General features: G+C 45.5%; 1 protein-coding gene across 2 annotated transcripts in view; it reads left to right on the forward strand.

Moving 5' to 3' along the window:
• The window catches only part of LPIN1 (lipin 1), a 274958-nt gene that overhangs the window by 120429 nt on the left and 133666 nt on the right, over positions 1–20863 (forward strand). Inside the window, exon 1 of one of the 2 annotated variants that reach the window (XM_077291443.1) lies at positions 9713–9888. The exons of the other annotated variant lie outside the window; for it this stretch is intronic. Coding sequence (XP_077147558.1) covers positions 9811–9888 — 78 coding nt within the window. The 5' untranslated portion in view covers positions 9713–9810. Of the gene's footprint in view, positions 1–9712; positions 9889–20863 lie in introns of those variants that run through there. 2 annotated transcript variants of the gene reach the window in all.

The raw sequence follows: 20863 nt of genomic DNA on the forward strand, positions 1-20863 counted from the left end.
AATATGCGGCTCCACCTCCCATAGGGGTGGAGCCACATATTCATTACTGTAATGAGCGGTAACGGTGACCGCTCAATACAGGAAGAAGCTGCGGCGCTGGGGGAACCACGGACTGCACCGCGCTAGGAGCAGGTGAAAATAATGGGGAGCGCTGTGCGATATTCACCTCTCCTCGTTCCGGGCACCGCTCCGTCTTCTTCTTCTGCAGTGACGCTCAGGTCAGGGGGCGCGGTTACGTGGTTAGTGCCCGCCCTCTGCCTTAACGTCAGTGCAGAAGACGCTGAAGACGGAGCGGCGGCCGGACCGAGGAGCAGGTTCACCTGCTCCTATTGAAAGTGCCGGGGGCCTGAGCGATGAGAGGTGAGTATGTGATTTTTTTTTTATTGCAGCAACAGCAAATGGGGCAATTGTCTGTATGGAGCATCTTATGGGGCCATAATCAACGTTTGTGCAGCACTATATGGGGCAAATATCTTTTTGGAGCATCTTATGGGCAGGGGCTGGCTGGCAATTTTCAGCCTGGGGGGCAATCACAAGGCAGTGGCCCTCGAGTTGCGGTGGCCCTCCTTTTCCCTGCTTATATCTGGCCACTGCGTTAAAGTAGCAGAGATAACAGGCTTTAAAAACAGGCTGGTACACAGATATGGGAACTGAACGGAGCTTGCTGCATAGATATGGGAGCAGAATCGAGCTTACTCCAGAGATATGGGAACAGAACGGAGCTTACTACAGAGATATGTGAGCAGAACAAAGCTTACTACAGAGATATGGGAGCAGAACAGAGCTTATTATAAAGATATGGGAGCCGAACCGAGCTTACTGCAAAGATATGGGAGCAGAACCGAGCTTACTACAGAGATATGGGAGCAGAACCAAGCTAACAGCAAGCATATGGGAGCAGAACCAAGCTTACTGCAGAGATATGGGAGCGGAACGGGGCTTACTACAGAGATATGGCAGCAGAAACGAGCTTACTACAGAGATATGGGAGCAGAACCAAGCTTACTACAGAGATAGGGGTACAGAACCGAGCTTACTACAGAGATATGGGAGCAGAAACGAGCTTACTACAGAGATAAGGAAGCAGAACCAAGCTTACTACAGAGATAGGGGTACAGAAACGAGCTTACTACAGAGATAAGGAAGCAGAAACGAGCTTACTACAGAGATAGGACGCAGAACCGAGCTTACTGCAAAGATATGGCAGCAGAACCAAGCTTACTACAGAGATATGGGAGCAGAACCGAGCTTAGTGCAGAGAAATGGGAGCAGAACCGAGCTTACTGCAGAGATATGGGAACAGAATCGACCTTACTACAGAGATATGGGAGCAGAACTGTTGTGAATTCCGTTCTCGGGCTCCCTCCGGTGGTTGTAAATGGCACTTTTGTGAATTCTGCCCTTGGGCTCCCTCTGGTGGTTTTAAGTGGAACTGCTGCTCCTTGGATTTAGCTTAGCAGCTGCTTCCACTGATCGTCTCTCCTGCTCTGCTATTTAGCCTGGCTCTGATCTTCAGCCAGTGCCAGCTGTCAATGTTTCTTGGTTGGATTCAGATCTCTCCTTGGATTTCCTTGATAGTCGGTCCTGTTCAGCAAAGATAAGTCCTTGCATGTTCATTTGTTGTCCTCTTGCTGTTGACTTAATCATTCAGCTCATTTTATGTTTGCTCTAGTCCAGTTTGTCAGTATTCTATATTCAGTTAAGCTGGAAGCTCTGGGGAAGCAGATTTGCCCTCCACACCGTTAGTCAGGTGTGGAGATTTTTTTTGTAAACTCTGTGATGGATTTTTCTAGCTTTTAATACTGACCGCACAGTATCCTTTCCTATTCTGTCTATCTAGTTAGAAGTGGCCTCCTTTGCTAAATCCTGTTTTCATTCTGTGTATGTCATTTCCCTCTCCACTCACAGTCCATATTTGTGGGGGGCTGTCTGTCCTTGGGAGCTTTCTCTGAGGCAAGATAGCTTTCCTGTTTCCATATTTAGGGGTAGCTAGTTCTCCGGCTGTGATGAGATGTCTAGGGAGTGACAGGAACATTCCACGGCGACTTCTAGTGTTGTGTTAGGTTCAGGAACTGCGGTCAGTAAAGTTACCATCTCCTCAGAGCTTGTCCCATGTTGCTCCTTAACCACCAGGTCATAACACAGAACCAAACTTACTACAGAGATATGGGAGCAGAACCTAGCATACTACAGAGATAAGGGAGCAGAACCGAGCTTACTAGAGAGATAAGGGAGCAGAACCGAGCTTACTACAGAGATATGGGAGCAGAACCAAGCTTACTGCAGAGATATGGGAGCAGAACCGAGCTTACTACAGAGATATGGGAGCAGAACCGAGCTTACTACAGAGATAAGGGAGCAGAACCGAGCTTAATAAGTCTACTACATGGAACCAAGTCTGCTACATAGAAACTGGAGCAGAACTGAGATTATGACATACATACAGTACCATAATCTAGATTACTACATTGATAGAGTACCAGAACCAAGCTTACTGCTTAGATATGGTGCCATAACGGAGCTTACTTACAAACATACACACAACAATACAGCTACACAGTGCCTAGTACTATCACCACTACACAGAGAATACATAATATCACCATTACCTCTACATGAAACTACATTCTATACAAACACCAATGATGCCACCATACACTCCCTGACAGAAGTTATGTCGCTTATCCATGTTATGTAAATAAAAGCTTATAAACCTGATGTTAAATTCATCCATTGGTTGTATAAGTTATTCTTTTGAAAGCTGGACCCTCCAAAATGTGATTTAGGTTAAGAAAATAAATTGTTATCGAAGCAGAAATATTGATCAGTTAATGGACACAGAATGGTCAGATTTTGGCAAGACAAAATTTTTGTTGTCCACAGAAAAATAATTAACTTAAAATACAAATATATGTTGCATAACATTGGTGAATGAAGTTGTGGTGCTCATCTAGATTCTTTGGTTTTGTCTTCCAAGCTTCCTTTTCATCCTTCCCCAAACATGCTCAATGATGTTCATGTCTGGTGACTGGGCTGGCCAGTCCTTGAGCACCTTGATCTTTTTTGCCTGGAGGAACTTTGTTGTAGAGATGGATGTATGAGATGGAGCACCATCCTGCTGCAGAATTTGACCTCTTTTATGATTTGGAATATAAGCGGTAGCTAATACTACTTGATATTTTAGGCTATTGATATTGCCTTCCACCTTGCAAATTTTTCGCACACCCCCATACTGAATGTAACCCCAGACCATGATCTTTCAACCACCAAATTTAACTGTCTTCTGGGTGTATTTTGGATCCATACTGGCTCCAGTAAGTCTCCTGCAGTGGTTGTGGCAGCTGTGGTGTAATTCTACTGAAGAGAAATCCACCTTCTGCCACTTTTCCAGCGTCCATCTATTTAGCAGGCTGTGGGAGTTTGCAAATGCCACACGGTTTTTTATTTGCCTTTTGTTTAGTGCTGGCTTCTGGGCACTGATTCGACCATGGAGGCCATTTTGAGACAGAATCCTACAAACTGTTCTAGTTGACACAGGTAAAGGTTTAGGTGTGCACTCAGCCTTAATATGGCGAGGTGCTGGTGTAACGGACCAATGGACCAGAATAACAGTAAAAGTTAAATTCACTGCACTCTCTCTAGGTTTCTTATGCAAAGTCTGGTATAAATTTATTATACATAAACAGGCAGCGTAACAGAATATTACAGCATCTGTGATTTTTTTTTTTTTTTTTATATACAACGTTTCGGCTCAACCAGAGCCTTTGTCACTTAATCGCTTGTTCCAGCTAAGAACAGAGAAGGCGGAAAGTCCCAGCGGTGCAATATAAGCTCTATTGTAATCTAAATGTCTGCCTATGGAAGATCCTGTCCAGTAGTGTGGACCTGCAGTGTCTGTTATGACAAGCGGCGCTCCCGCGCCTTGCTAACGATCGGCATGTCACGTGCGGTGAATTTAACTTTTACTAGTTGACACAGGGACTTGAGGTGACCAGACCTGTTGGAGCTCTGCTGCTGTGGAAGAGGGGCTTGCTTTGGATTTTCTAACCAACAAATATTCCTCCTGAGCAGCTGTCTTGCGGGGTCTGCTGGACCTGGACTAGTCAAACACATCTCCAGTCTCTTCAAATCTTTTTTTTAATTCTTTGTACTTGACGCTGAGACACATTAAAGGTGCCCGCCACCTCTGTAGTGGATCTGGTCTTCAGCCTCTTGATAACCCAGGCTTTGGTCGCAGGGTGGATTTTTGGCATGTTGTCAAGAGCTCAAGTTGCAGTTCAAGTGAAGGTCTGGGGTGCTGGGTTTCTTTTTATACACACACACTAAATAACCGATCATTTACTGAGCACAGGTAAGGATGTAAACTAGGATTGGGTGCATTATATGACCAGGCGACAAAACTTTTGTCTTGCTAAAATCTGACCATTCTATGTCCATTAACTGATCAATATTTCTACATTGATGTCAATTTATTTTCTTAACCTAAACCACATTTTGGAAGGTTTCAGCTTTCAAAAGAATAATTTATTCAACCAATGGATGAATTTAAAGGGAACCTGTCACCTGAATTTGGCAGGACCGGTTTTCGGTCATATGGGCGGGGTTTTCGGGTGTCTGATTCACCCTTTCCTTACCCGCTGGCTGCATGCTGGCCACAATATGGCGAACTATGTCCCAGAAGTATTTCGCTGGGTTCCGGGACATAGTGCCCCGGCGCATGCGCACTAATGCTTTTCGGCTTTGCCCGCATTTGAGCACGTGTACTAACTACGGAGGACAGAGAATGAACTTCAATCCAATATTGCAGCCAGCATGCAGCCAGCGGGTAAGGAAAGGGTGAATCAAACACCCGAAAACCCCGCCCATATGACCGAAAACCGGTCCCGCCAAGTTCAGGTGACAGGTTCCCTTTAACATCAGGTTATAAGCTTTTATTTACATAACATGGTTAAGCGACATTACTTCTGTCAGGGAGTGTAAAACTTTTACTACTATTATACTACAATACTGATCATTAATTTTAAAAAAAGCACAACACTAAGTGCCATTGTATACAGGAACTCTGTATTTACGGTCAGTGTAAAGATACTACAGTGATCACTGGTGACATTATACACAGGAGATCTGTATAAGGTGTCCGTGTACAGGTAATACAGTGATCACCACTGCCAGTGACATTATACACAGGAGCTTTGTATATAGTATACAGTGTATAGTGTCAGTGTACAGGTAATACACTGACTCACTAGTGATGTCTCTAGCTGAAGTCCTTCATCTTTGCTTTTCATTTTCATCCAGCACAGACTGCCATCACTTCTTCCAGCCAGGACTCGTCTCTGCATAAAATAACAGTTACCTAGAGCACGACTTCCAGACCACATTCCCCACTTTTTCCCTTTTTTCTACACCATGTTCCAAATTATTATGCAAATTATATTTTTCTCGGATTTTCCTAAATGGTCGGTGCAAATGACAGTCAGTCTAATAAAAGTCATCACCCGTTAGAGTATACATCGAATTTTATTGGAGAAACCTCCCAATGATAACAGTATAATCTCCAAAATGAATAAAAACTCAAAATACACTGTTCCAAATTATTAGGCACAGTAGAATTTCTAAACATTTGATCAGTTTTAAAGAACTGAAAATGCTCATTTGTGGAATTTGCACCATTAGGTCACATTCACTGAACAAAAAAGCTATTTAACTCCAAAACATCCTAACAGGCCAAGTTACATGTTACCATAGGAACCCTTCTTTATCACCTTCACAATTCTCGCCTCCATTGAACTTGTGAGTATTTGGAGAGTTTCTGCTTGTATTTCTTTGCATGAAGTCAGAATCGCCTCCCAGAGCTGCTGTTTTGATGTGAACTGCCTCCCACCCTCATAGATCTTTTGCTTGATGATACTCCAAAGGTTCTGTATAGGGTTGAGGTCAGGGGAAAATGGTGGCAATACCATGAGTTTATCTCCTTTTATGCCCATAGCAGCCAATGACTCAGAGATATTCTATGCAGCATGAGATGGTGCATTGTCATGCATGAAGATGATTTTGCTCCTGAAGGCACAATTCTGATTTTTATACCATGGAAGAAAGTTGTCAGTCAGAAACTCTAAATACTTTGCTGAGGTCATTTTCACACCTTCAGGTACCTTAAAGGGCCCTTACAGCTGTTTCCCCATGATTCCAGCCCAAAACATTACTCCTCCATCTCCTTGCTGATGTTGCAGCCTTGTTGGGACATGGTGGCCATCCACCAACCATCCACTACTCCATCCATCTGGACCACCCAGGGTTGCTCGACACTCATCAGTAAACAAGACTGTTTGGAAATCAGTCTTCATGTGAGTCTGGGCCCACTGCAACCGTTTCTGCTTGTGAACACTGTTTAGGGGTGGCCGAATAGTAGGTTTATGCACCACAGCAAGCCTTTGAAGGATCCTACACCTTGAGGTTCGAGGGATTCCAGAGGCACCAGCAGCTTCAAATAACTGTTTGCTGCTTTGTAATGGTATTTTGGCAGCTGCTCTCTTTATCCAATGAATTTGTCTGGCAGAAACCTTCCTCATTATGTCTTTATCTGCATGAACTCTGTCTGTGCTCTGTTTCAGTCACAAATCTCTTCACAGTATGATGATCACTCTTAAGTTTTCGTGAAATATCTAATGTTTACATGCTTTTGACCGAGGCATTGCACTATTTAATGCTTTTCAGCAGCAGAGAGATCCTTTTTATTTCCCATATTGCTTGAAACCTGTGGTCTGCTTTATAATGTGGAACATCATTTTTAAGTAGTTTTTCTTTAATTAGAATCACCTGGAAAACTAATGATCACGTGTTTAAGATTGATTTCAGTGATCCATTGAGCCCTGAGACACAATACCATCCACGAGTTTATTTGAAAAACAAAACAATTAAATCTTTATGAGACTTAAATCCAATTTGCATAATAATTTGGAACATGGTGTACACTAGACATCTGAATACAGAGGTGCACCCACAAACAATATATAATTGGTTATTATGCAACCTCATAGATTGTAAGTTTGCGAGCAGGGCCCTCATTCCTTTTGGTATCTGTTGATCCATTGTCTGTACAAGTCCCCTCTAAAATGTAAAGTGTTGGCACTATAGAAATAAAATTATCATAATTATTATTATTATTAACCGACCATTCCAAATATAAATTATAATCCACCACTGTGCACCCACTAACTATAAATAGCCACTTTCCCCATTTAATATATAAATTAATTAGCACCTGTACTCTTTCCCCCAATTCATTACCAATCACTTCATCCTCAACGCCCCCCACTATGTACCTTCCACTCTAACCCTATCCCGGATTCATTATAGTTACATGCCCCTCCCCCCCAATTCATTGTCATGTCATTCTCTCTCACCCTCTATTATCAACTGCTCTACCCCACATTCAATACATCATTTACTCCCCCCACCCTTAAAATTCATTATTTGTTCTTCCCCTAGATCATTTGCTCTCCCCACCCCCTCTTCAATTGATCATTTGCTCTCCTCACCCCCACCTTCAATTAAATTGCTGTCCCTTGTCCCTCACACTGAATTTATCATTTTGTAAGTCCCCCCACTTTAATTTGAAGTCCCCTTACTTCATTCATTGCAGTCCCCTATCACCCCCTCACTTCATCTGCAGTGCCCCTTCATCATTTGCAGCCCCCTATCCCCCTTCCATTTCATCATGAGCAGTCCCACATCAGACACACTTCATCATGTGCAGTCCTGCAGTCCCCTTCTCCCACTTCATCATGTGCAGTCCCCTTACCCCCACTTCATCATGTGCAGTCACCCTTACCCCCCACTTCATGTGCAGTCCCCATTACCCCCCACTTCATCCTGTGCAGTCCCCTTTAACCCCCAATTCATCATGTGCAGTCCCCATTACCCCCCACTTCATCATGTGCAGTCCCCCTTACCCCCCACTTCATGTGCAGCCCCACTCCCCCTTCATCATGAGCAATCCCCCTTACCCCCACATCATCATGTGCTGCCCCATTCCATCATGTACAGCCCCACTCTCCCCACTTCATCATGTGCAGTCTCCTTTATCCACTAAACTATCATGTGCAGCCCCATTCCATCATGTGCAGCCCCACTCCATGTACAGCCCCACTCAACCTTCATCATGTGCAGCCCCACTTACCCCCTCACTCCACGTGCAGTCTCCTTTAACCCCCAAATTCCATCATGTGCAGCCTCCTTACACCCCCCACTTCATAACTTGCAGTTACCCACCATTAAATTTATTTTATAAAGAAAACAAAAAAGTTCTTTATACTTACCTCACCAGTCGCTCCCCTGCAGTGCCTGTCTGCTTCTAGCATCCGGGTCATGTCGGCATGTGCGTGAGGACGCCATCGCGCATGCCCAACACCTAACCTGGAAGTATAGAGAACATGAAGGGAGCAGTAGCTGCGCAGCCATCAAGGAGACAGCCAAGCTTCGCTCCTGGCCCCAGCGCAGATGTGTGCGCTAACTGTGATGCGGCTGTGTCTGCTGCCAGCCGCGTCACAGTACAGCAGACATGGCTGCGCACAATTTGCTGTGTGGCTGTAGCCACCACCAGGCAGCCGGCCCTGAACAGCTCCTGGGGGAGCAGCCCGGGGGGCATTTGCCTCTTTGCCACCTGGGCCAGTCAGCCCCTGCTTATGGGGCCATTAGTAACCTTTATGCTGGATTATATGGGGCATATTTTAATATGGAGCATCTTATGGGGCCATCATGAACTGTATGGAGCATTATATGGGGCTCCTGATTCAATATGGATATTCAAAAACACTTAACCAACTGATGTCTCAATTAATTTTACTTTTATTGGTATCTATTTTTATTTTTCACATTTACCGGTAGCTGCTGCATTTTCCACCCTAGGCTTATACTCGAGTCACTAAGTTTTCCCAGCTTTTTGTGGCAAAATTAGGGGGGTCGGCTTATACTCGGGTCGGCTTATACTCGAGTATATACGGTAGATAGATAGATATGAGATAGATAGATAGATAGATATGAGATAGATAGAAATATCTCTCCCCTCATGTACCAGTCATGAGTCATCACTTGTATTGATTAAGATTATTGTACTTGTTTTTTATTATGTATACCCCTTCTCACATGTAAAGCGCCATGGAATAAATGGCGCTATAATAATAAATAATAATAATAAATACAGTATGTCAGTATGATTTATAGTCGGTGCTTATTTTTCTGTTCTTGTATTTATTGTTTAAATAAATAAAATGTCGTGGATCAGCATCTTCTCTGTGATGATGGTATCCCTCACGTTTTTGTGATGTGTCCCTCTATCTTACCGGCTGCTCTTTTCCCCTTTTTTCCTTCTTTACAAACACCCAGTATCTATCTTTTCCTGGCTCTTCTCATGATGCACCTTTTTTCATAAAGTCAGTGATCCAAGGCTTTAATAATGTAGGATGTGGGATGTTAGACAGATATTTGTGAGATATGAGGAGTGAACACGTCTTCCGCACTCCCCTGCCCTGCCCCTGCCCTGCCCTGTGTACTGGACCCTCGTCCCTCTTGCCTATTCTTCTGTGGACAGAGAATGAGCTTACACCATCATTTACAGGCAGCGCACATCTACTAGAAAGTGCTGTCCTGCCATGTAACAAAGAGTGCTCGATATTGTAGCTGGGCAGCCACCGGCTCCAGTAGATCCAGATACTACGTCTGTAAGGAACCAGGGATAGGCTGGCACCTCGGCATTTCTGGAGACCTCGATGAATCCAACAAAAGTTTCAGATCTGTGGCCACCAAAATATGGGAAGAGTCAAACAAATCCTCCACTCCCTGAAGTACAACAGCTTCGTGTCCGAATGTGAAGTGAAAAAGACGACGGTTTGTAGCATCTTCCAGTAAATGGTTACATTGTTTTAGTTTTCATTTTATGCATTTATTATACCGGGGAGAATTGTGACAATATTTGGAATTTTTAAAAAAATACAAGTGGTCCTCAAACCCATCATGTCGTAGATGGAGTCCTATCCAGGGGTGGACACCGACACTTGGGACCCCTGTGCAAGAAATGTGTCTGGGCCCCCCTCCTTTTATGGCGACAGAGCTACATATAAATATATATATATATATATATATATATATAGATATATATATACACATAGGCACACACATATACATGTGTATATATTTATTATGTATATTTCCGTCACTAATTATACAGTGCCCTCTCTTGTTATGTACAGCACCATCCCTTACATATTGGATTATATAGAGCCCTGTTTTTTATTATATACCATCCTGTCTTGTTAGCTGTATAATGCAATGATGGCTGGTGGAGCATGGGAAAGCTTCTTTTCTAATGGAGGAGCTGATGGACTGGTAGTCTTGTCCATCAGCAGTTATTTTATATCTAACAACAGAGGGGACTATGCAATAAAAGAGAGTGCTAAGAATAACAAAAATAACAAGAATACACTATGTAAGAGACAGCAATGTACATAGCAGCAGAGAAAGCTATATAATAAGGGACGGCACCATATATAACTAGAGAGGATGGTACGTAATAAGGGACGGTATTATACATAACAAAAAAAAGGGAACTATGTAACTAAGGATGGTGTTATACATAATTAGTTGGTACACTATATACTAAGGGACTGTGTTATACATAATAAGTAATTACATTATATACTAAGGGACTGTGTTAGAGATAATAAGTGAGTACACTATATACTAAGGGACTGTGATATGCATAAAAAGTGACTACACTACATACTGAGGGATGGCGCTATACATAATAAGCGAGTACACTATATAGTAAGGGACTGAACTATACAAAATAAATGAGTACACTATATACTAAGAGGCTGTGTTATGTATAATAAGTGAGTACACTATATACTAAGGAACTGTGTTAAACATAATAGGTGATAATAACATCTTCCTCCTCCTTCCCCTGCTCCTAAATCCATTATAGATCCCCTTCTTCCCATCCCAATCTCCCACACCCCTCATTGTCTTCCTTCCCCAAATCTCATTAAAGTCCTCTGCCCCATCCCCATCATTTCCCTTTCCACCACCTCTACCATTGCTTTCTTCCCCACCACCCCATCATTGCCCATTCCTCCTCCATCATTGCCTTCTTCCCCACCACCCCATCATTGCCCATTAGACCACCTCCATCATTTCCTCCTCCCCACCACTCCTATCATTGCCCTTTCCACCATCATTGTCCTTTACACTACCACCATCATTGCCTTTTCCCCACCACCCCCATCATTGCCCATTCCACCACCTCCATCATTTCCTCCTCCCCCACCACCCCCATTATTGTCCTTTCCACCATGACCATCATTGTTTTTTCCACCACCACCATCATTGCCTTTTCCCCACCCCCCATCATTGCCCATTCCACCACCTCTATCACTGTTTTCTCCCCCACCACCCTATCATTGTCTCCACCACCTCCATCATTGCTTTCTCCCCCACCACCCCCATCATTGCCCTTTCCACCACCTCCATCATTGCTTTCTCCCCCACCACCCCATTATTGCCCTCTCCATCACCCCATCATTGCTTTCTCCCCCACCACCCCCATCACTGCCCTTTTCACCACCTCCATCATTGCTTTACCCCACCACCTTCATCATTGTCTCCTTCCCCACCACCCCATCATTGTCCTTTCCACCAGCACCAGCATTGTCCTTTTCACCACCACCATCATTGCCTAGTCCCCACCACCCCATCAATGCCCATTCCACCACCTCCATCATTTCCTCCTCACCACCCCCATTATTGCCCTTTCGACCACCAACATCATTGTCCTTTCCACCACCTCCATCATAGACTTCTTCCCCACCACCATCAACATTCCCCATTCCACCACCTCCATCATTTCCTCCTCCCCCACCACCCCCATTATTGCCCTTTCCACCACCCCATCATTGTTCTTTCCACCACCTTCATCATTGCTTTCTCCAACACATCCCCATCATTGCCCTCTCTGTCACCTCCATCATTGCCTTCTCCCCCATCACCCCATCATTCCCTCTCCTCCACCTACACACACACAGTCACACACAGCACCATTCACCTCTCTGCACCTTCCCCCGCAGCGCTCCTCTCTCTGGCACAGCCGTGGCGCTGAATGATGATGTCATCCAGCCGCGCTGCTGACTGCTGTGTGAAACAGGAAGCTCTGCTCTGCTGCCATTTTCTCTTGTAGGCAGCGGAGCTAGAGGGTTCTCTCCCTGCCCGCCACACATGAGGGCAATCTGGACAGGGACCCCCCCGAAGCTGGATAAACAGGCCAGATTGCCCTGATTATTAGATGCCCTGCAGAGGCCCCCCTCCACCTCTGGGCCCCAATGCAGCAGCACCAGCTGGACATGCGGTATGTCCGCCCCAGGTCCTATCTCTGGGATAGAGGAGAGGCTGAGCAGAATAACATAGAGGTTTGTTGGGAAAAATTCTGTAAAAGTTTTATTTTATTAGTGGAAATCACTGATGTTTGTAGCATATGACTTCACTGAGCTGTTCTACTAGTGATTGACAGCTAGCTCTACATGCACAGACATACAGGGAAGACTGTCAATCACTGAGTAGGACAACCCCCTGGACTTGTATACATACAAACACTAGGAATTTTATTGAAACTTTTCTCACAAAAATGTATATTTGTCTATTCAACTCCTCCTGGTCTATAACATTCTGCCTGGAGATCTAATATCATTTTCAACATGACAGGTTCCCTTTAAAGTGGATTTGTCTCCAGATTTGTAAAAAAAAACCTGACGTATTGTTTAATAGCAGGCATGCCTGATGAGGCTGGTGTACTTACTTTGAAAATCAATATCAACATGGCTGTATAATCCTGATATTAAGAAAAGCAGTAAAGGAATCCAGCTATAGAGCCAGAGAGCTCATGAGTCCAATTTTAGTCTCATGCAGTCTCCAGCCTGACTTGTAGCTTGTACTCAGCATAGAATAGGATTTTTAAACAAATACATGAAGATTATAGGATCTACTGCTGATTTTCAAAACTCTAATTGTATATCTGGAAAATATGGCACATGGGGAATTTGGGAGCACGGACAAGATTGCACTTTTAGCTGACAATTACCGAATTTCTGTTGGGATCAGAATAAGGAAGGAAGACATGCTATCACTGCTGGGACACCCACTGATCCTGAGACCGATGGGTCATATTTTCAAATGTTGCATAATCTGCCTTTGACAGTCCATAGCACTCAGACCACCAGCGATAAAAGCACTGAGACCACCAGCGATCATAGCACTGATACCACCAGCAATCATAGCACTCAGATCACTAACGATCACAGCACTCAGACAACCTGCGATCATAGCACTGTGACCACCAGTGATCATAGCACTCAGACCACCAGTGATCATAGTACTCAGACCCCCAGCCACAATAGCACTCAGGCCATCAGCGATCATAGCACCACCAGTAATCATAGCACTCAGACTACCTGTGATCATAGCAGTCAGACCATCAGCGATCATAGCAGTCAGGCCACCAGTGATCACAGCACTGAGACCACCAGCGATCATAGCACTCAGACCACCAGTGATCATAGCACTGAGACCACCAGCGATCATAGCACTCAGACCACCAGTGATCATAGCACTGAGACCACCAGCGATCATAGCACTGAGACCACCAACGATCATAGCACTCAGACCACCTGCAGTCATAGCACTGAGTCCACTAGCGATCATAGCACTCAGACCACCAGCGATCATAGCACTGAGACCACCAGCGATCATAGCACTCAGACCATCAGCGATCATAGCACTGAGACCACCAGTGATCATAGCACTCAGACCACCCAAAATCATAGCACTGAAACCACCAGAGATCATAGCACTCAGACCACCAGCGATAATAGCATTCAGACCACCAGCGATCATAGCACTCAGACCATCAGCGATCATAGCACTGAGACCACCAGTGATTATAGCACTCAGACGACCAGCGATCATAGCACTCAGACCACCAGCGATCATAGCACTCAGACCACCAGTGATTATAGCACTCAGACGACCAGCGATCATAGCACTCAGACCACCAGCGATCATAGCACTCAGACCACTAGCGATCATAGCACTCAGACCACCAGCGATCATAGCACTCAGACCACCAGCGATCATAGCACTCAGACCACCAGTGATTATAGCACTCAGACCACCAGTGATCATAGCACTCAGACCACCAGCGATCATAGCATTCAGACCATCAGCGATCATAGCACTCAGACCACTAGCGATCATAGCATTCAGACCACCAGCGATCATAGCATTCAGACGACCAGCGATCATAGCACTCAGACCACCAGTGATTATAGCACTCAGACGACCAGCGATCATAGCACTGAGACCACCAGCGATCATAGCACTCAGACCACCAGCGATCATAGCACTCAGACCACCAGCGATCATAGCACTCAGACCACTAGCGATCATAGCATTCAGACCACCAGCGATCATAGCACTCAGACGACCAGCGATCATAGCACTCAGACCACTAGCGATCATAGCACTCAGACCACCAGCGATCATAGCACTCAGACCACCAGCGATCATAGCACTCAGACCACCAGTGATTATAGCACTCAGACCACCAGTGATCATAGCACTCAGACCACCAGCGATCATAGCATTCAGACCATCAGCGATCATAGCACTCAGACCACTAGCGATCATAGCATTCAGACCACCAGCGATCATAGCATTCAGACGACCAGCGATCATAGCACTCAGACCACCAGTGATTATAGCACTCAGACGACCAGCGATCATAGCACTGAGACCACCAGCGATCATAGCACTCAGACCACCAGCGATCATAGCACTCAGACCACCAGCGATCATAGCACTCAGACCACTAGCGATCATAGCATTCAGACCACCAGCGATCATAGCACTCAGACGACCAGCGATCATAGCACTCAGACCACTAGCGATCATAGCACTCAGAACACCAACGATCAAAAGCAAGGGCCTTTCCTAGCAATAATCTAACATTTTTTGATATGAAAACATCCAATAAAAAAAACAAAATGAGCATAAACCCTGTAATAAGTAAATAGCAATAGTACATGTAAATAACATGGGGTACTTAGTTAACAACAACACTGCGCAACAAATTTCAGGGAAGTTCAGATCACCTCTATGCAGCAGAATTATAGGCTTGCTATGAGGGCTGACCACAGGGTGGGTCTCACAGCAATCTGCCATCAACAACCATAGAGGTCTCAAGGAGACCTCCGGTTGTAATGGCAATGCGCGTATTTCTGGACCGGCATCTGAAAGTGCATTTAAATGCCCGCTGTCAAGTTTGACAGCGGCATTTAACTACTTAATAGGTGCGGGTGGATCGCGATTCCACTCGCGCCTATTGCAGGCACATGTCAGCTGTTAAAAACAGCTGACATGTCGTGGCTTTGAGGTGAGCTCACTGCCAGAGCCCACTTCAAAGCGGGGGATACTGCCAGCTGACATACTATTCTGTCAGCTGGCAGTAAGGGGTTAAGAAACAACAGTTTATAGTCTATATTGTGACGTCCGAGACACTACATACATGTGCATCGATGTCAGTAGCAAAAGCAATTGTTCAAAAGTGTTTTGGAGATGACTTTAGTTTCTAACTGTGTTTTTAGAATTATAACAGAATATTATAATGTTTCATATCATTTCTCAAAAACCTTGCACGATAGGAAAAATCTGAAGTAATTTCTGAAATCATCATGAAAAAAATCTATCAGGAACACTCAAAATTGTCCGAGGGACAAAACCTTTGTAAGGCCATGTTCACACGCTGCGGTTTTTACCGCGGAACCGCCGCGATTTTGATGCTGCGGGTCCGCAGCAGTTTCCATAGCGTTTACATTAACATGTAAACCCTATGGAAACCGCAAACCGCAGTGCACATGCTGCGGGAAAAACCGCGCAGAAACGCAGCGGTTTACAACCCGCAGCATGTCACTTCTTTGTGCAGAATCGCTGCGATTCTGCACCCATAGGAATGCATTGAACCGCTTACTTCCCGCATGGGGCTGTGCCCACGTTGCGGGAAGTAAGCGGATAATGTGCGGGTGGTACCCGGGGTGGAGGAGAGGAGACTCTCCTCCAGGCCCTGGGAACCATAAAATAGTGTAAAAAAAAGAATTAAAATAAAAAATGAAGCTATACTCACCTCTCAGCGCTGCCCGCGGCGTCCGGTCTCAGTTGCTGTGCCGAACAGGACCTGTGGTGACGTCGCGGTCACATGACCGTGATGACGCCGCGGTCACATGACCGTGACGTCACGAAGGTCCTTGTCGGCACAGCCGCTTGCAGCGCCGGGGAGATCGCGACGTCAGAGGGTGAGTATAACCAATTTTTATTATTTTTTACATTACTATTGATGCTGCATATTGCTGCATATGCAGCATCAATAGTACAGCAGTAATCCCGCAGCGGAAACCGCGGAACAAACCGCGATAAATCTGCAGGGATAACCACAGCGGTTTTGCCCTGCAGATTTTCAATTCCGCTGCGGGATTAACCCGCAGAGGAACCCGCAGCGTGTGAACATGGCCTAACACAGTGTAATTTGATCATAAAAAGCATAAAAGCCATCCCACCACAACAAGGTGTATCCAATCAGGATGGTCCCATCCTGTCTCTAGTATTAAAACCTCACCTTGTGTCAGCCGACCTCAACACAGATGGGGACCCAGACCCGACTGTTCGGACACCTGCCCCTGGGAATCCATATAGATTAAATGCCAAGCTTAAAAAGGGGGAACCATGCCCCTGTTTGTACAAAGTACAAGAAACTACAGCAAAACCAAAGAAATGAGCTGGAGCATTAATTGGTATATGTGCAATGTGTAAAAGCACATTCACACTGTGGCCATTTCACTGACAAAACCCAATAGAAAACAATGGCATCTGGAAAAAGCAGAATTAAGGAGTCAATGGTGTCATTCCTAGCATGGTGCTACTGTCTGACTGGCTTTATGCTAGGAAACACCAACGACATCTTGAATAGGACCGATAATCACCGGTAGCCTCCACAAAATAAAAATTCTAGAACATCCTTTCCTAGAATTCTACATGGAGATGTTCCTCTGGTTTTTATTCCTGGAAATTTATATAAAAATTGTCAACTAGGTGTTAATAATTGGGGAACTTGTCCCTTAACAGTTTGTCATTGTCCAGTCAGTGCCAACAATATCAGCCTGAGTAGGGACACATGCCTTTGAAAAGGGGAATGGTAAAACTTAGTTGTCAATTTGTTCTGGTCCCAATAAGAAGGGAGCAGAGGTGTGCATGCCAGAAAAAGCTAAGTGCGGTATAGACACGTAGACAATTAATGGACTGGAGGTCGACCATGTGCACATCTGCTCCATTCAAGACGGAACTTGAAGATCCCCTTTATCAAGGTCCCAAAGTCATATTCTCCTGATCGCTGAGGTTCCCAGTGGCCCGACCCTCATTGATCAGGTTATTCTATATGCTATGCATCGGGGGTAACTTGAAACTTTTGGAAAAATTTCTCCAAGTGAGAAACCACTTCCAACATAATTATTGGCATTCAATGTGGTTATCCAGAGACATCCCGAGCCACTCATTTCTGCAAAGGGAAGCGAGTAGTGTTGATGATATTATGACCCATACGTCTACAGAGACACGGGCACGATCGGCAGGTATTGTATGCGTCTCCTATTCCAATGAACAGGAATATCTGCCTATCGGGGAAGGTCACTCTTATCTCAGTGACCTGTCTCCACTGCCTAAGATTTTGTGTAGGTGCTGTCGTTGTCCCAGGGTCATCTCCTCAGAGGGGGAGACACATGCACAGATCAATAGTCCAGCTCTCGCAACATCAGGACGGAGCTTACTGCGCATGCGCCATCCACTCTGAGGATATGACACCAGAGCAATGCCGACAACAGCACAAAATTTCGGAAGGATACAAGTCACTGGGAGAAGAATGTCTTGTCTGTCAAAGGATGTCATGGAAAAGGGAGAAGGTCAGAAAAGCTAGAAGTGCAATGTCCGCCCCCGATACTCGCAACTAGAACTTTAACACTGGATTTTTCTAAGATGTCAAAATAAAATTCTACAAGCAAAGTATGGATTTAATGAGGCTTAAAGGCCCTTTACTCACTTGCCAATCATTATGGCTGTAATATCCAGGTTTGCTTTAAAGGAAACCTGTCATCAAATCTCGCTGTCTAAGCCACGTGCCGTCTGATTCACGCCCTGGCTGCACGATGGCCGCAAGGCATGTTTTACTCTGAAACACTACAAATTTTCAGAGTACAAAAATTGAAAAACTGTCCGAGGACTAAAATCCCGATTTAGCGAAACCGGCATTGTTCACACCAGTCTTGATGAGGGGAAAGAAAAAGAGAAAACGTGCTCCAAGTGGGTTACCCTCAATATAGGAGACAGTGCTCAAAGGATTGTAAATGCTCACCTGCCTGGGTATAACCTGGCGCAACTCCATATTTGTAAGACTGAAGGGCTGCTCTGCGTACGCTGACCCACACACTGGTGGGAAGAAACATATGTAAACCAAACAGTAAAAAAAGCGGTGGTTCCCGGGCACTACCACAGAGTGAGGACAAAGCTGTATGTTCTCTGGATCTTTATTCATTCATACAACGAGTTTCAAAGTCGGATTGGTTCCTTTATCAGGTATGATGGAGTCAACCCGACTTCGAAACGCGTTGTATGAATGATTAAGCATCCAGAGAACATACAGTCGCCCGGGTATCGTCAATCTTTTTCCTGTTTAGTTGGAATAAGTCTTGATGAAGAGTCAGAGGCTCCGGAATCATTAAGAGGGACGTCTGAGAAGTGGTGTGCATCTTTGCGTGCCTCACCACAAATCTTTCTCCGGCGTAAGGTACACAGACAGCTCATCAGGAATCAGATAAGCAGACGAAAACTGGTGTCGAAATGTTGATGAAACTGGTATGAAAAATGCCAACAGTTGTAGAATTTTTGCGACTTTATACAGTGAATTATGCCAGAATTCTGACCTTTGGGCCTTGGCTGACTAGTCTGAATCCAATCTCTGGATGTTATTTCCAGCCTCAATCTCTTTGCCTGACAGGGAGAGACCTATCAGTTGACTCTGTCGTGGCGGGGAGAATCCGCCGGGGACCTGCCTCAGACTTCTCAGCGGAGATGCATAGGCTTTTTAAAGTGTTTTTTCCAAAACGTTGCAAGGTATTGGAGTAAAACCTATGTGGCTGCAGTTGCGCAGCCAGTGACTGCGTGGTTCTCTTAGATCTTAGTAAAATCTGTCTTGGCGTACGTAGGCGAGTGCAGCGCCCCAGAGTCCTGGTCGTTGCAGTATTGTCGCTCTTCCACCAGGGGAAGTGATGGTACGTCTGATGGCACTAAAGGAGTTCACCTGACCAGGTATCACAGTCACACACTACACTTCACACTCCAGTCCACCAGGGAGAGCAAAGGTTCTATTTACTAGGCCACTCCTCACACACGGGTAAAACTGGTGGGTTGGATAGAAAGTCAGGCAGAACGCTACTGGGTTTGACCCAGGGAAGACCTGTCAGGCAGACAGGGGGAGAAGGAGGAACATCTGAGCTGCAGACAGAGGGTCCCTGTCAGGGGTGGGATCCTGGCAGAGACTTAGCGAGAGATAGAACGTTACGGAGCTGCGCCTGCACCTCATTGCGGCAGCATCTTAAGAAAGGACACGAAGCAAAGTATATTGTGGAGAGTGAGCAACGAGATCACAGCACAAGGAGATAACACCGGGAGGAGGGTCTGCACCGAGATCGGCAACATCCTTCTGAGGCGCGTAGCCGGTGGCCGGAACACCGAGGGAGTAATAGGCTCTACGCATTACTTCAAACTATGGCAGGATAGTTAATTCCAAGTTGGCTGCCCAAACTTTAACCTAATGAAGACAACGGAGGCAAATTGTGGGAGAGGGGCGTCTCTAGGGTCCCTATAAAATTGCTCCAGGCCTACCCCGTCATACGGGTCCTCCTATCCATACCATCTGGGGGACGGAGAGAGAGAATATCAGAAACATACACGACAGTTGTGAGGACTATCCCGTGGTGCTCAGCAGGGAAGTACTACAACACACAGGCGCTAGTAGGAAGGCTACTGATTTCCACCTGGATAAGGGAACTCTGGATGTGCCTTCGGACCGGCCGGATTCAGCCAGCCCTGTGAACGGTACTCTGGACTGTGGACGCTGAAGTCTTCAGTAAAAGGTAAAGAGACTGCAACCCTGTGTCCTCGTTATTTACTGCGACCTACACCATCATCATCTACCTTACTGGGAAGCCCTGGGGACCTACTTCACCTGTGGGAAGGTATTCCATCTAGCTGCCATAACATCACCCCAGCGGACCCCTAAGCAGCGTCGGTCACCCTGACCGAATACCACAGGTGGCGTCACGAACACTTGACAAACTACACCCTTTAATTGGGCGCCCCTTAGCAGGGCCACGGACTGGGTCGGGCCACCGTGACATCCCCAGAACTGAGACAGAGGGACCCGGTACCGAGTACCCCACTGCCCTGCGCCTGGGGGCGATCCACGAGCAGCATAACATTGCTTTTCCTGCACCTTTATAGAAAGGTTTTATTTATAACAGAGCACAGTAATATGCTACAGCAGGTAATACCTAATGAATAAGGAACGGCAGCTCCGGTCACCTTGAAGATAGATTCTGCTCCTTTTCTTATCCCTCTGTGTTGATGTTAGCCAGGCTGGATGCTTTTATCAGATCCCATTCTCCCCAGTCTGCATTTCGCCCTGATCCCAATTTTCTGTAAGATAACACTGGTGTCA

This window comes from Ranitomeya variabilis, chromosome 2 (genome assembly GCF_051348905.1).
Source record: "Ranitomeya variabilis isolate aRanVar5 chromosome 2, aRanVar5.hap1, whole genome shotgun sequence".
In the NCBI taxonomy this organism is placed as follows: Eukaryota; Metazoa; Chordata; class Amphibia; order Anura; family Dendrobatidae; genus Ranitomeya; species Ranitomeya variabilis.